At 41.6% G+C, this 15,431-nt stretch overlaps 1 protein-coding gene across 1 annotated transcript; it reads right to left on the bottom strand.

Annotated features, from left to right (window-relative positions):
- Positions 1-222: 222 nt before the first annotated feature.
- LOC119775364 (NLR family CARD domain-containing protein 3-like) lies at positions 223-15,183 on the bottom strand. Its single transcript, XM_038273312.1, has 7 exons — positions 15,162-15,183; positions 11,757-13,542; positions 9,801-9,983; positions 7,222-7,395; positions 5,362-5,535; positions 1,346-1,516; positions 223-1,202 (listed from the first exon to the last, which is right to left on the bottom strand). Exons 1-7 carry the CDS (start codon positions 15,181-15,183, stop codon positions 1,187-1,189), a joined length of 2,526 nt encoding a protein of 841 aa, XP_038129240.1. The 3' UTR covers positions 223-1,186.
- Between the last annotated feature and the right edge of the window lie 248 nt (positions 15,184-15,431).

The raw sequence follows: 15,431 nt of genomic DNA, 5'->3' as shown, positions 1-15,431 counted from the left end.
CGAATTTAGGTGTTCAGGCTGACGTAGAACTAACTGGCCTGCAGAAGATAATGAAAAAAAACACTGATTTTAAGACAGGAATTTTTTTTTTATACAGATTTTCTAACTTTTGGGACAATATGGTCTGATAAAGAGTACATTTATATACATGTTTAAGCCAGAATGATTTGACATTTGAAATTTAAAGATGATTTCGGTATGACTTTTTTATGCAAATAAAACAAAAGACAAAAATAATACAAAAAAATAAAAAATAAGACAAAAATCTGAATCAGTCAGGAAATTAAACAGCTTGATTGGCTGTAAGGACATAGGACACTCTCCCTGAAGAAAACCTTCTGCTCACCAGCATAGCTCTGGGAGGATGTTACCATGGCAACAGAGACAGAGGATGAGGAAGCTCTCTTTGTTAAATGGAAACTGAAGAGTTTCCCTGATTTCAGGTTAATCAAAAGTTAGAGTTTTCAGTAAATGTGCTTATTTAAACGGAGCCCAGTATAGCTGCTCCTCAGTCTCCTGGTAAACTTAATGGCATGTAGCACCACTCAGAGGAAGGTAATGGAAACACACCTAACAGAACCAGAAGATCAGGACAAACAGAGGAAATCCTCTAAAAAAGATCTGAGCTGCTCTAGAAAGTGTTTCCAATGCTAACTAATGGAGACGCTGTAGCAGATGAAACATGATCTTTACTCAGTACATTACAGATCAGATATTTGAACATCAGAAAGAAGGTGATGGAAATATTGGAAGTAAAATCCTGAAGAAGATCAAAAGAACAGAGCTGCCTAAACACCTGCAGCAAACATCTAAACTAAAATTAAAATAATCCAAAAACTGCATTACAATGAAGCAAACATGCAGCCTGAAAACTTTAGAATTATATTTCAGATTTCTGGGTTTCAGGAAATGTATCAGAGAGGATAAATGATCAACTTCACAGCTGCATCAAATTCAGCTAAAACCTCCATGGAGTCACTAAATGGAGCTCACTTTGAATTTCACCTTTATTGTTCCAAAGAGATAAACAATGTCAGACAATAAATCACAGACAGGGTCAAATAAAGAGGAGGAACATTTCTAATCTCAGAGTTCATCATCAGGATCCAGTCAGAGTCTCTTTAAACACAAACCGCTGCAGCTTCCGCCTCTGTGGATCATCAGGAAACATCAGCTTCTCGAAACATCATCCGCTCCACAACCTGCAGAGATCAGAAACAGCAGCAGAGCAGATCAGTGGGTGTTTCCAGCATATCTCCATCATCTGCAGCACATCCAGGATGAGGAGCAGCATGAACATCAGTCCTGTTCAGAGCAGTTGGACTCACTCCAACCATCTACTTACAGATTCTGCAGTTTGTAGTCTGGACTCTTCACAAGATCCATCAGCTGCTGAACGTCTGACTCCTTCAGGTTGTTCCCTCCAAGTTTCAGTACCATCATATGGGACGGGTTGGACTTCAGAGCTGAGACCAGATAAGAACAGCTGATCTCTGACAAACCGCAGCAAAACAAGCTGGATAATGGATAAGATAAGAAATGGAAGGGAACATCAATGGCTTCTCTTCATTAGTGCAAATGGCTACTGTAGTCTACGGGCAGTAATTCTATAACTACAGATGTCTCTATTAATGTGTATGTGAAAAGGTATATTTATGAATACATACATTAATATATTTGTTCATTGTTGCTTGAAAACTAAGGGTAGTGGCACCTGGGTCCTTACAGCAAATTTGATTCCTACATTTTACTCAATACATCCAAAACCAGAATCACAGCATTCAGGAAGCCCAATAATCCAAAATATGCATTATAAACGACCATTCTATAATTCTCAACTTTGCAAAATTGAAAGTTTGGAGGGAAATTCTAATTTTAAGAAAGAAAATTTCTTTTTCTCAGTGTTTTTATTGTCACTCTCACACAGGGCCGGCGATTGCTATAGGCGAGATAGGCAATTGCCTAGGGCGACAAATGTGTTGGGGGCGCCCTCTAGCGTCGCCCTTAGGCTTACTTCCCATTAATCATAGAATTAGAAAAAAAAGCGAATTAAACCGGTTATGAAGCGTCCGTCAGTTTGACTTAACCTTACGTATATATAAATAGCAAAATATGAACAAATAAATATACCACCGTTTTTTTTTATTTATTTTTTCACATTTAAGAGAAAATCGGAAAAGATTCTGATCACTTTTCAAGCGCCCTCCAACCCGGAAGTCGTGACGTCAGAACGGGAGCGTTCATGGCGATCTACTGCACTAAATGCGATAGCCAAAATGAGAAATCTGAAAGCAAAATTTCGACTTCAACCGAGCGATTCCTACCAGGAGACCATTCTGATGTATCGGAGGAAGAATATTTGTGTCTGGAGCCTCACATGTTCGACCCAGATGTTTCAGATGAAGAGAAGGCAGCGGACGAACAACAGCGAGTCGGACAATGAGTGGAGATTGGAAGTCAACAGGTGTTATGCCCAAAAGTGCATGCCTGCCGAAATATGCATCCCCAGTCGCGGGAGCGCGCCTCGCTCTGTTGAACTGCATATCGACGAGGAAAACGGATTAAAATATGTTCAATGGAGCTTAGGTTCTTATATTAATGATATAAAAACGTTTAAAAATACCTCTCGTGGGAAAAAAGTTGTGGTTATTTGGCAGATTAATTTACAAAAGTACGGATTTTTTGAACAACATTAAATCCAAAGATTTTGACCATGGTACGGCTGATTTATTTGTTGTGGTCTCTTGTTATTTACACACAACACTAAACCGTGATAGCCGACGTGAGTTTGGAGTTTGCAAAGGTTTCTCTTAAGTGGAAAATCAAACGCGCATCTACACAGCACAGCGTTCACAGACCAGTGAGATGCGTTCGCTGCGCGTCAGAAAGCTATGGTGCATTCAGGAGCATTGGAACATTTCAAACTTACAAGAATGAGGCATAAAACAGAACTGTATTTTACTGAACTGTATTGTATTTTTTTTTTTTTTTTGTTTATGCATCTCACTGGTCTGTGAACGCTGTGCTGTGTAGATGCGCATTTGGGCATAACACCTGGAGATTAGATGAATGGTAGGACAAGTTTTTTCTTTTAACAGTTCAAAAATTTTTTTGTATGTTGACATCATTTTTTTCTCAGTATATATGCAGCAGAATTATGTGCTATATTATTAGCTTGAGAATGGGTAGAAGATACTAATATAAATAAAATATTTTGTAGTGATTATCTGCATTGAGTATTCAAAAGGGATGTACAAATAATCATCAAAATGGGCTTGCACTGATGAGCATCAACCAAGAGGTCTCAAATAAAATCTCATTTGATGATACCATCAACGAATTTGCCATTAGGAAGTCCAGACGAGTCAAATTTTAATGCTGCATCAATTTTGAAGGTGAATAGAAATACCTGAAACAACTGATAGATAGAACTACAAGAACTTCAAACTTTTAATTTTGTAATGGTATTCATAAAAGCACTTTTGTTTGTAGAGGGTTAATCCTTTCTTTAATCACTAATCAATGTCAGAAATCAGGGTAAATATACCTGATATATTTTATTTAGAGGAAAATTTTGTTTATCTCATTTCTATTTATGTTCAAATGATTTAATTGAACTGGAACAGAAAATTTAATTTAATGTTTATCAATTACTTTTTTATGTAGTCCTTGGTTGAAGAATTTCTTAAATTTATTATTTTTTATTGTTATTTGGTAACTTCTGAAATTGATTTATTTAATATTTGTTTAATGTGTGTTAAATTTGTTAATTGTCTGAAATAAATTCATTCATTGATTCAATCCAGTTTTTTAGTTATACTTTACCTAAGTGTCCTTACAGATGGTTAAAAGTGTTTTTGCACAGTCCTAACTTTGAGTGTGTAATAAATTATTTAAAATAATAAAAAAGAAAAGGTACCGAAACCTATTCTGGTATTTGTCTATGCATCACTCCATGCTAAGTTACATTTTTTTCTGAATGCTTAAACACAACCTTGATTCTTGTAGCACAATTTCTAAAACTATTAATACTTATAGCAAATCCACTCACTGAGTTCACAAAACTAAAAGAACAAACACTGCTTTGCACTCAATTTGCAATTTTGTAACACACACTTTGCACAACTGTAGGCACAATTCACCACACAGCACTCTTTGTGGAACTGTAAACACAACACAATGAAGCACTAAACAGATGCTGAAAACAGTAGTGGTATTTCGCACGGCAAAAGTGAGGGGGGGGCAAAACTCAATCTCGCCTAGGGCAACCAAAGGGCTAGAACCGGCCCTGCTCTCACAAGTACAGCGCAATTAAATTCCCTCTTTGCATTTAACCACACCACACAGTGAGACAGCTGGTCAGATTGCTCTCTATGGTGCTTCTGTAGAAGGTGGTGAGGATGGGGGGGGGCAGGTGGGCTCTCCCCATCCTCCGTAGGAAGTCCAAGCGCTTCTGGGCCCTTTGGACCAGTGAGATGGTGTTTCCAGTCCAGCTCATACAGTTTTTTTGTTGTTGTGTCAGATTAGTCGTTTCTTACTAATTTAGCTGCCAATCAGGTTTCATGCTTCATCATGTGGAGAAACTTTCCTGAAGGGCTGTGCATAAATGATAAAGTGCATAAGCAGCCATAGATGGTTCTGGTTAATGTTACTGTGGTTTTATGTTATGTAAAATCCCTTTATTGATGTTAATGATTATAGCCACGTTAATGATTATAGCCATATATATATATATATATACACATATACAAGCAACAGCGTGTCCCGAGCACGTGACATCATCAATGACCCCTCGGCCCCCCCACCATGGACTGTTCTCCCTGCTGCCCTCTGGGAAGAGGCTTCACACCATTCAATGCAGGACCAGCAGGTTCTGCAGCAGCTTCTTCCCCACCTCCATCACACTGATGAATGTTACGCTGCATCACACTCAAGAACTGTTTTGTAAAATGGGTTATGAAAAAAAACCCTGAATTTTGAAACTGTTACTATACAGTCATATGTTTACGTCACTTTTTCCATCCCAATGTTTTTATTACTGTTGCTTGCTTGTATCAAGTCTGCACTTTAAAAAATCGAAATAGTCAGAGAGCTGTTCTTAACAACATTTCTTTTTGTTTACAATTGTGTGTAAAATATTACAAAATAAAATATGTCTAAGATTAAATACATATATATCAAAGTAAATTATATTTTCTATATTTCTTAATGGTTGTTTGGAAAAACTTTTTTACTGTATTTCAATGGAAATATTGTGTTTCTTCTGATCAACCGGCCTGTCGACCAGTACTAGCTCACTGATTGACCTTCACTCTGACATTAGCAGAGTAATATTATTTATACAAATATGCTACATCTTACCTTAATGTCTGTAGCTTGCATTGAGGCAACTGGAGAACGCCACAGAGCTCCTTCACTCCAGCATCTTTCAAATCGTTCTTCCTTATGTCTAGTTCTGTCAGATAGCAGGGGTTGGACTTCAAAGCTGAGATCAGAGACACACAGTCTTTCTCTGACAAACGACAGGCCTGCAATCTGAACAGAGAAAAAATAATTACACAGGTTGCACATTAAAACTGCAATATCAGTAAATAAATAATCAACCTGTAGAAAAAATTGTTTGAATTTAACGTAAGAAACTATTTTAAAACCGTTGTGACGATGCGTCAGAGAGATATGGCTGTTTATATCATTTTATAGAGGCACAGCTGAGTCAAAGTAGAATGTCATCCACTAGATAAGTTCAAATATTCTCAACTATCACTCATATCTAGTCTAAAGCAAATCTGGCCATTCCTTTGTAACTCAGAGCCAAACGTATTCAAATGATAACATGTAAACCTGCCGCCTTGCCACACCCACACTGTCATCAGTTATTGTTCAGAGCAAACTCTATGACTGAGTGTCAAAAAGAAGGACCTCAAGCAGCAAAGCATCTGACTTCCCGGCCTGATGGTGGCAGCACCAAAGTAATGTATTTTAATGTATTTTGAGTGATTTTGAATTTTCTAAGGCCGGGCATACACTGTAGGATTATTTCAATTGTTGTTATCAGCAACAGCTCAAATTGTATGATGAAACCGCAGGGTTTAAAACATCTTAGCACACAATGTATGTTCTCCCACTGTTGATGCTCCGATGCGATCTATCTGCTTAGACTATACATCCAAAAACCACATGTCTGACTCAGCGCCGAGAGATGGCGCCAGTCAGACTCTTCAATCTGGAAGAAGAAGAAGAACTCCCGTTTGCACATGGGCAGTGCTTGAGGTTCAGGTAAATCGGCTCGTAGCTTTGTTTACGCAGCAGGATTTGCCCACCAACACCTCAGAAAATCATGTTTGATTTTCTCCTGCCCTTACGATCCCTGTCGGGATATGGTCATTAGAGGCTGATGGCCCCTCGTTACCCCCTGTATACTACACGATGCAGGATGCACCATGAGGCTGAAACTTGGCCCGATCCGAAAAATTCTCACACGATTAGCAAATTGACCCAGAAAGGTTGGAAACTAGTACAGTGCATGCCTGGCTTAACTTACAAGCTCTTAGAGGAGTTTGCTTAGATATGGCTTGAATAAAACTGAAAAAGGGCAGCTTTAATTAAAAAATGTCAGAGTTCCCAGGTATACGAACCATTGCTTCAAGAGACTTTTACGTAGGTCTCTGTATATTACATGTGCTTCTACCGGCTGCCAAAGAGACATTAGACCAGGCCCACCAAATTGTGACATCGATTCCTTTTTATTGCTGGTTAGAGATGACACATTGCAACTATAGTACAGCCCAGTTCCTGTGTGTGGAAGTAATAAAACCACAATGAGTCCGAATGTTATGCTTTGTCATGTCTGCACGATTTTATGCATAAAACTCCTTTCATATGTTTTGATCCCCAATGCTTTATGCCTATTCTGAGTAAATCTTTAGGTCTTTAACTCATAAGCTCAGTTAAAATCATGACATTTCTTGGACATAGTATTGTGAGCACATTTAAGCCCCGAAAAAATGTATCTTTAGGCAGAGAAGAATCATAAACAGTTCAGATAATATAGGCCTTTTGCAGCACTTAGACCTAATAATTATTGTGATGATGATGGCGGATGTTGATTTAAAGATTTGATTTTGACAACATTGCTCTCACTTTAGAGATATTTTTAAGATGATTAAAACAGCCCTACTATGTCACTAACTTATTAGAATAAAAAGATATGCTTCATCTTACATCAATATCTGTAGTTTGCAGTGGGGAGACTGAAGAAAACCACAGAGCTGCTTCACTAAACCAGCGTACACTTTGTTCCCGCTCAGGTCCAGCTCTGTCAGCTGGGAGGGGTTGGACTTCAGCGCTGAGCCCAGAGAAGCACAGCTGGACTCTGATAAAAGGCATCCCTGCAATCTGGATAAAGTATGCAAGATTATAGCTAAATTCAAAAGGATGCATATTAAAGCTTGACTAGTAACAAACAGAGTGTAGAAAATCAAACGGTCTCATGATGAACTGATGTCTAATATTTTATCTATTTAAATTATTAAAACAAGCCACAATGGGGGAATTCTGGTGTTTACTGCAGAACAAAGATTACAGATAGATGGCCGCACAAATGTGGACAAAAATTGTATAAGAACAACATCATGGTGAAGAGTTAAACCTATATATGAAATACACCACAACAGCTATGGACATTTTTACAGTAATGGATATTTGAAAATAGCAGCAACATCAGAGATGTGCAGAATGACAGCAGCAGGTTATTTAAGGTAGAAACTCTCCAGTTCTGCACCAGCTTCATGGATGGGGTAGGAGAGATTATCCAACAGAGATGTTAGTTTAGTTAGGATCCGTCTGTTTCCCACCTCCTGCTGAGTCCAGAGGACATCCAATCAGAGAGCTCGCCTTCCTGATCAGATTATCGAGCGGCTTTCTCTCTGCTACTGATAAGCCACTGCTTCAGCAGACAGCTCCATAGAAGATGGCTATGATGCAGCTAACTATGGCAGAATGGTCAGAGAACGTCTGGAGGTTCTCACACACTGTGGATGGCCAGTGAGGTAGTCCACAATCCAGTGGGACATGTGCTGGTCCAGACCTGACAGCTCCAGCTTGGCCCTTAGGAGTCCTGGCTGGGTGGTGTTGAAAGCACTAGAGAAATTAAAGAACATGATCCTCACAGAGCCTCCAGGTTTCTCTAGGTGAGTCAGAGCTTGGTGCAGGAGAAAGATGATGACATCATCTGCTCCAATCCAATCCCTACCGGCCTGTAGCTGCTGAGGTCCTTTGGATGTTTTGTCTTTGCACCAGTATCACACAAGAGGTCTTCAAAAGATGTGATTCAACCAGCCTCAGGCTTCACTAGAACGTGCAGCACAAGATGCCACACAGTGTCATGATCAGTGTTTGTGTGGAGGACCCAAACGCAGAGACCAGTAGGCAGAGGTGAATAAAGCCTGTTTATTCTGGTTCACAGAACCAGGGGCAGGAATCAGAGTCCAACAGAAAAACAGCAAACGAACCTGAACCAAGGAGACATCAGGGGTAAATCAAACTAGAAGCCAGGGAGAGACGAGACAGGGCAGGCAGATAACAGACAGGAAGCAAGACGGGATGTTTGACGAGGATCCAGCAAACAGGAACTGAACAGGGAGGGCTTTTAAAGGGGACAGAGACAGAGAGAGAGCTGACGAGGAAATTGGCAGCAGGTGCTTGGCAGGACAGAGAAACAGAGGAAGGGAGGACACAAGAGGGCAGCAGAGGACAACAAATGGATAACAGGAACAATCAGACCAGGACCATGACACACAGTTCATCTGCACAGGATCTAAGAAGCATACATATATGTATATAATACATATACATATGTATTATATACATGTATAAAAGTATATATACATATATGTATATAACTAATCGATAATTGAAATAATCATGAACTAATTTAGTAATTGATTAATTGTTAACCAGAGTGTAGAGACTCTAAAACAGCCTCTAGCAGAAAGCACAAGAACGTCTCCACCACACAGAGCCTGGTTCTGGTTTTGCTGGGCTTCTTTCACCCCATCATAGGGTGAGCCAGAAGGTAAGTGTGATGGATCCTCCCTGCGTTCACGCCCACCACCACCAAACTTCCTTGCAGACATGATGCTGAATCTGCTGCCAGAATCTTCTTTTCTTTTCTTTTTTTTTTGGCGGGTCATAAACAGCAGCTAGGTTAATATCACGATCAAAGAAATCTTTTGCTGAGGGGAGCATCGCTGCCCCCTCAGGACACTGGCTTGTGCATCATTTCATGAGCATTACGCTGCCGTGCGTTATGCAGAAGTTAGGCTGTTGTTGGACAGAAGTTCTGGACTCATTATGAAAACTCTATGTATTTACCCAGCATAGAAATAGATCCATAGAAAGTTCAGCATATGCCAGCATTTTAGGAGATTCTGGGATGTCAGACAGACGCTGGAGAAATCAGCAAGGTGTGTCAGGGCCCTGAGGGATTGCTGAAGAGTTATATCTCCTGTCTCTAGCTGCTCATCAAGAAGGAGAAATAAATGACCGGATCCAATCATCTGCTTTCTTTTAATAGAAAACTTTTTTATCAATCTAGGTGTTTGATTTGATTGAATTATTTCTGTAAAATGACTTGCTATGACATGAAGATAGAAATCAGAACTAAATCCATCTACACGGTAAAAAACCTGCCAACATTTGGATAGCTGTTTTAAAGAACATGTGTTGGAAGCAAATTGTTAATTTCAATCAGTATAAAAAGTATCAGAGAATGATTTTTACTGAATAAATAGAAAATTAACCTCAGTTTCTTCAGTATGCAGGTTGAACTCTCCAGGATCTTACACAGATGCTTCATACCAGAGTCTCCAAAGGATTCATATCCATACACCTCCTCTATTTCCAGGCGAGTGAGATATACGTTGAACTTCAGAGCTGAGACAACTGCTTCACATTCAGCCTCAGAGAGTCTGCAGCCACCAAGTCTGTGATTAGAGGAGAAATAAAGTCATCTGATGAACATCTTCTCTTCTCATCAATGTCCTCTGTCTGAATCCTGGTTCAGCTGCAGACCTGCTGTATCTCTGCTTTGGTTAGAATAAACAAAAAAGATCATGGCGGTGCCTAGTGGCAGCGACCAAATACAGCTCTCGACAATTCCAAAAAATGTCATTCAGTAAGCTACAAACCAGGCATCGATCCTGCATCTACGACCGCCAACGCCTCCTGGATCTACAGCAACTCTTGACCTCTAATAATACTCTGGACTGCTAAGGATAGATGAAAACAAAACAACAGCAGGCTCAATGACCAGGCCACACCCAAAGAAGAGGTATGTGAGACGTCGCAAGAGTGGCTAACGGCAAAGCTAAGAAGGAAACCACACAGAACACCAATTACATCAATCATGCTCTCCAAAGGCCGCTCACTGGATAAAAAAATAGATCATCTCCGACTCATACATCATCACCCTGTCTGAATTATGGCTTCATTCTTCGATACCAGACAACGCTAGTAGCCTTGAGGTTCTCACGCTATTGAGCGCCGATAGAAACAAAGAACTAATTGGCTAGACTCAAGGTGGTGCGCTCTGTGTTTACATTAACGTCTTGGCTACCTGTAGGCAAACCTCCCTGTTTCTTCATGCTGAGATCTGACTGCTGTCTGCTGCTGGAACAATCTGGATCCACAGAAGATCTTCATCAACATCATTTCCATTGGAAGAGGAAGGAATGGATCCAGTCCATGGAGCTAAAATCCCAACAGTCACAGCGTGTCTTATGATGATGATCAAAAATCAACCAATCAGCATTTTCTCTCCAACCTTTGGCTTCTCTCTGCTTCTAACAGCCAATCAGAAAGAAGCAGGAACCTACTGTTGTGGTCCAGTCCACACCGACCGAGACCTTGTATTCATATGTTGTTATGTTTGAATTTATGAATACATATCTCTCTTGTAAATGAGATATTGGATGTCTAAGAGAAACTGTATAATTATGAATAAACAATAAGCCCATCAGCGAATGTTTTTGCCATTTGTGCAGAAAAATTCCTCTCAGATTAGACAGACAAGTATTACCATAAATGTCCTTATCCTGCCCCCTGTGGACAAGCTGTTCTGCCTTTCCACCCCCCGCCCTCCTGAAGGTAACAGCCCCACAAGCCGCAACCATGACAACTAGTAAGAGTTCGTAAAGATAGTCTTGTTGCGCCGAATAATACATGAGCTGAAGGCCAGAGCTTGAGAATGCGCTGCTTCAAAGATGAAAATGCTGGCTTGTTATTGGACACAATTGTTGACCAGTCATTATCAGAAATGTGTTGAATTACCTGTGATTTCTGTAATTATTCACTTTTTGATAGAACAAAACTGATGGGAAAAAAAACTTTATTCCTGATGTCCGATAGGAGAAAGAACCCCGGCTGCAGATCCTTGACTGATGAGAGGAGCCAGTTGGGAACCGTCATATGTTAGAACCATTTCTTAACTGCATATGCCGGTTACCAAGTGGCATTTGTCATTTCTCATCTGGATATACACCATTCTTCAAAACTGACATACCAGATAACCCATTTGGCTCTCACTGTCACTCCCTAAAGGAGCTAAAAATGTAGATGTTTGAATGGTTATAATACTCCAAAGGATGAAGGTAGAAGTTAAAGAGCAAAAACATCCAGAAGTAACTAGAACCATGACGAAGAACCAGCAGGACAATTGAGCTGAATCAGCACCACCACATGAAGACACCTGGACTCACCGAGCCTTTCTGCAGTTCCTCACCACTGGAACCAGTCTACGTCGTCCTTCCTCTGATGTGTTGTACTTCTCCAGGTCCAACTCATCCAGAACCTCCTCTGACATCTGCAGCATGTAGGCCAGAGCGGAGCACTGGATCTCTGAGAGCTTCTCTGATCTATTCTCTGATTTCATGAACTGTTGAATCTCCCGATAAACTGAGAGGTCCTTCATCTCCATCAGACACTGGAAGATGTTGATGCTTCTGTCAGGAGAGATAGAAGTGGTTATCTTTTTTAAATTGTTGATGATCCTCTGGATGGTTTCTGGGTTGTTCTCCATCTGACCCAACAGGCCTCCTAAGAGTCTCTGGTTGGAATCCACAGAGAGACCATGAAGGAATCGAGCAAACAGGTCCAGGTGGCCATTTGGACTCCAGAGGGACTTTTCCATGACTCTCCTCATGAGGTCATCCAGTGATGATTCTCTGTATTTTTGTCTTAGAAACTTCTTCACCACCTCTGTGTTCCTGCTGGTGAAGCAGTGGAGCATGTAGAGCGCAGCCAGAAACTCCTGGATGCTCAGGTGAACAAAGCAGTAGACTGGTTTCTGGAAGATCACCTTCTCTCTTTTGAAGATCTCTGTACAAACTCCTGAGAACACGGAGGCCTCTGTGACATCCAGACCACATTGCTCCAGGTCTTCTTGGTAGAACATGATGTTTCCTTTCTCCAGATGTTCGAACGCCAGCCTCCCCAGCTTCAGGAGAACTTCCCTGTCAGCCTCCATCAGCTCCTGTGGACTCGTCTGATGTCCTTCATGGTACTTGTTCTTCTTCCTCCTGGTCTGGACCAGCAGGAAGTGTGAGTACATGTCAGTCATGGTCTTGGGCAGCTCTCCTCTCTGCTCTGTGGTCAACAGGTTCTCCAGAACCGTAGCAGTGATCCAGCAGAACACTGGGATCCCACACATGATGTGGAGGCTCCTGGAGGTCCTGATGTGGGAGATGATCCTGCTGGACATCTCTTCATCACTGAACCTCCTCCTGAAGTACTCCTCCTTCTGGGCGTCGCTGAAGCCTCGTACTTCTGTTACCCTGGAAACACAGGAAGGAGGGATCTGATTGGCTGCTGCAGGTCTGGAAGTTATCCAGACCAGAGCCGAGGGAAGCAGGTTCCCCTCGATGAGGTTCATCAGCAGAACGTTGACTGATGACTTCTGTGTGACGTCAGAAACAATCAGACTGTTGTTGAAGTCCAGAGAAAGTCTGCTTTCATCCAGACCGTCAAAGATTAAGAGAAGCTTCCAGACAGCCAGCTTCTCTGCTGGGAGCTTCTGGAGGGTTGGATGGAAAACATGGAGCAGCGTGAGAAGACTGTGCTGCTGATCTCTGATCAGGTTCAGCTCCCTGAAGGAAAGCAGAACCACCACACTGACATCTTGGTTCTCCAAGTCCTCTGCCCAGTCCAGAGTGAACTTCTGCACTGAGAAGGTTTTTCCAACACCAGCGACACCGTTGGTCAGAACCACTCTGATGGCTCCTTGTTGGTCAGGTAAGGCTTTGAAGATGTCCTGGCACCTGATTGGAGAATCATGGAGGTTCTGGATCATTGAAGCTCTCTCCAGCTGCTTCACCTCATGTTGGGTATTAATCACTTCACTCTGTCCCTCGGTGATGTAGAGATCAGTGTAGATCCTGTTGAGGAGGGTTCTACTTCCTGTTTCATCACTTCCTTCAGTCACATGTTCACATCTCTTCCTCAGACTGATCTTATGTTCTTCTAGAAGCTTATCCAGGATAACATCTGCTGAAACAAAGAAGAAAAGACGGCTGAAGTAAAAAAACGTATGTAGTGATGATGCTGGAACCAAACCATCGGGACATTCAGAGGTGTTATCATTAGTAGGTCTATTCCTTCATATTATCTGATCCTACATGATCATATTGCTCTCATATCAAGAGGCTTGATCATTCGTCACACAGCATATTTCTGCCTCTGTTTTGTGGCAAAACAGAGGCAGAGGGAGAGAAATCTCATTAAATGACATTTCACTCCCGAGACTTAATTAGATATTTTTATAGAAGTATTTCCGATTGATATAACACAGGATTGATTTCGAGAGAATTGTTAGAATGATTCCATGTTGTAAATCTTAACATATATCCTATAATAAGTTTAAACAATTGACCCCAGAAATTCAACTAAATGTTCAACTAAAGGAATGCATTTCGACCATAGAAGGAAGCTCTTATCGAAGACTTTCAGTCTTACCTGCTACACAGACACTCTCAATCTGCACTTCATGTCCGGTTCTTGCTCTTTTTCCACACTGTAGTTTATGCCCCTCCTTCCTTCTGTAAAGACATTTCTTCATCAGTAAAGTAGTTAAGTACTGACTGGGTGGGGGTGTCCTACTGAAGTTCATGAGGGTCCACCACAAACAGAGAACCAGAAGCTGGGTCAGAACAAAACCTTAACAAAGTCTCAAATGTTCCAGGTCACATGCCAACATGTGTCCAACATGTCATTGACTCTGTGAATTCTTGTATGACAAGGTGGTATCCTGTGCATCAGTATCGGATATAACGGGGGCTCGTCCAAACCACAGGGTTTGATTAGCTAAGAGTGAGACTAAGTTAAATGTACAGAGAACAGCTGTCAAGTCCATTAAAACTAAATATAGGACTGATTATAGGACAATGGGCATCTACAACTGAACCGCAGACTGGGAAGAAAATGACCCCACAGAGCTGCAATGACCAATCGCTGTGAGTTTTCTTTTCTAATCAACATATTAAACCGCTGAAGTGACACATCCTGCTGCTCGTCCGGTAGGACACAGAGGAGGTAGTAAGGAGTCCTTCAATTTTTCCCGTTCTACCTGCTGGAAGGAACCAGAAACTATTTGTAGACCAGCAAAGACTGAAAAAAATGGGGAGTAAATTGTATTTGTACTTTTCGTCGTACGATAAGAGGGTGTGTTGTGGATAATCTTGTTTGATGCTTGATGCGCAAATTGTAAGAAATGCAAAACAGCTTAATTTCACCACATTCAAATCAGCAGATTGTGTGTTCAAGATAAGGTTTACGAGTGATTATAAAATAAAAACTATTTGAACCATGTGGTAAGAGGAAACCGTGATTATTTGTTATTTAAATATTTAAAATAACATTTACTTTAAAAATAATGATTATTCTGGGCAGCTCCCGGCCACGTCTGACCTTCAGGGCAGTTGCCGGCCATGTCTGACCTTCAGGACAGTTGCCGGCCATGTCTGACCTTCAGGGCAGCTGCCAGCCATGTCTGACCTTCAGGACAGCTGCCGGCCATGTCTGACCTTCAGGGCAGCTGCCAGCCATGTCTGACCTTCAGGGCAGCTACCAGCCATGTCTGACCTTAAGAGCAGCTGCCAGCCATGTCTGACCTTCAGGGCAGTTGCCGGCCATGTCTGGCCTTCAGGGCAGTTGCCGGCCATGTCTGACCTTCAGGGCAGCTCCCGGCCATGTCTGACCTTCAGGGCAGCTGCCAGCCATGTCTGACCTTCAGGACAGCTACCAGCCATGTCTGACCTTCAGGGCAGCTACCAGCCATGTCTGACCTTCAGGGCAGCTACCAGCCATGTCTGACCTTCAGGGCAGCTACCAGCCATGTCTGACCTTAAGAGCAGCTGCCAGCCATGTCTGACCTTCAGGGC

This window comes from Cyprinodon tularosa, unplaced genomic scaffold (genome assembly GCF_016077235.1).
Source record: "Cyprinodon tularosa strain WSP-4 unplaced genomic scaffold, ASM1607723v1 ctg869, whole genome shotgun sequence".
Taxonomy (NCBI): Eukaryota; Metazoa; Chordata; class Actinopteri; order Cyprinodontiformes; family Cyprinodontidae; genus Cyprinodon; species Cyprinodon tularosa.
Note: the sequence above shows the minus strand (reverse complement) of the source record. Positions and strands in the feature narration are given on the sequence as shown.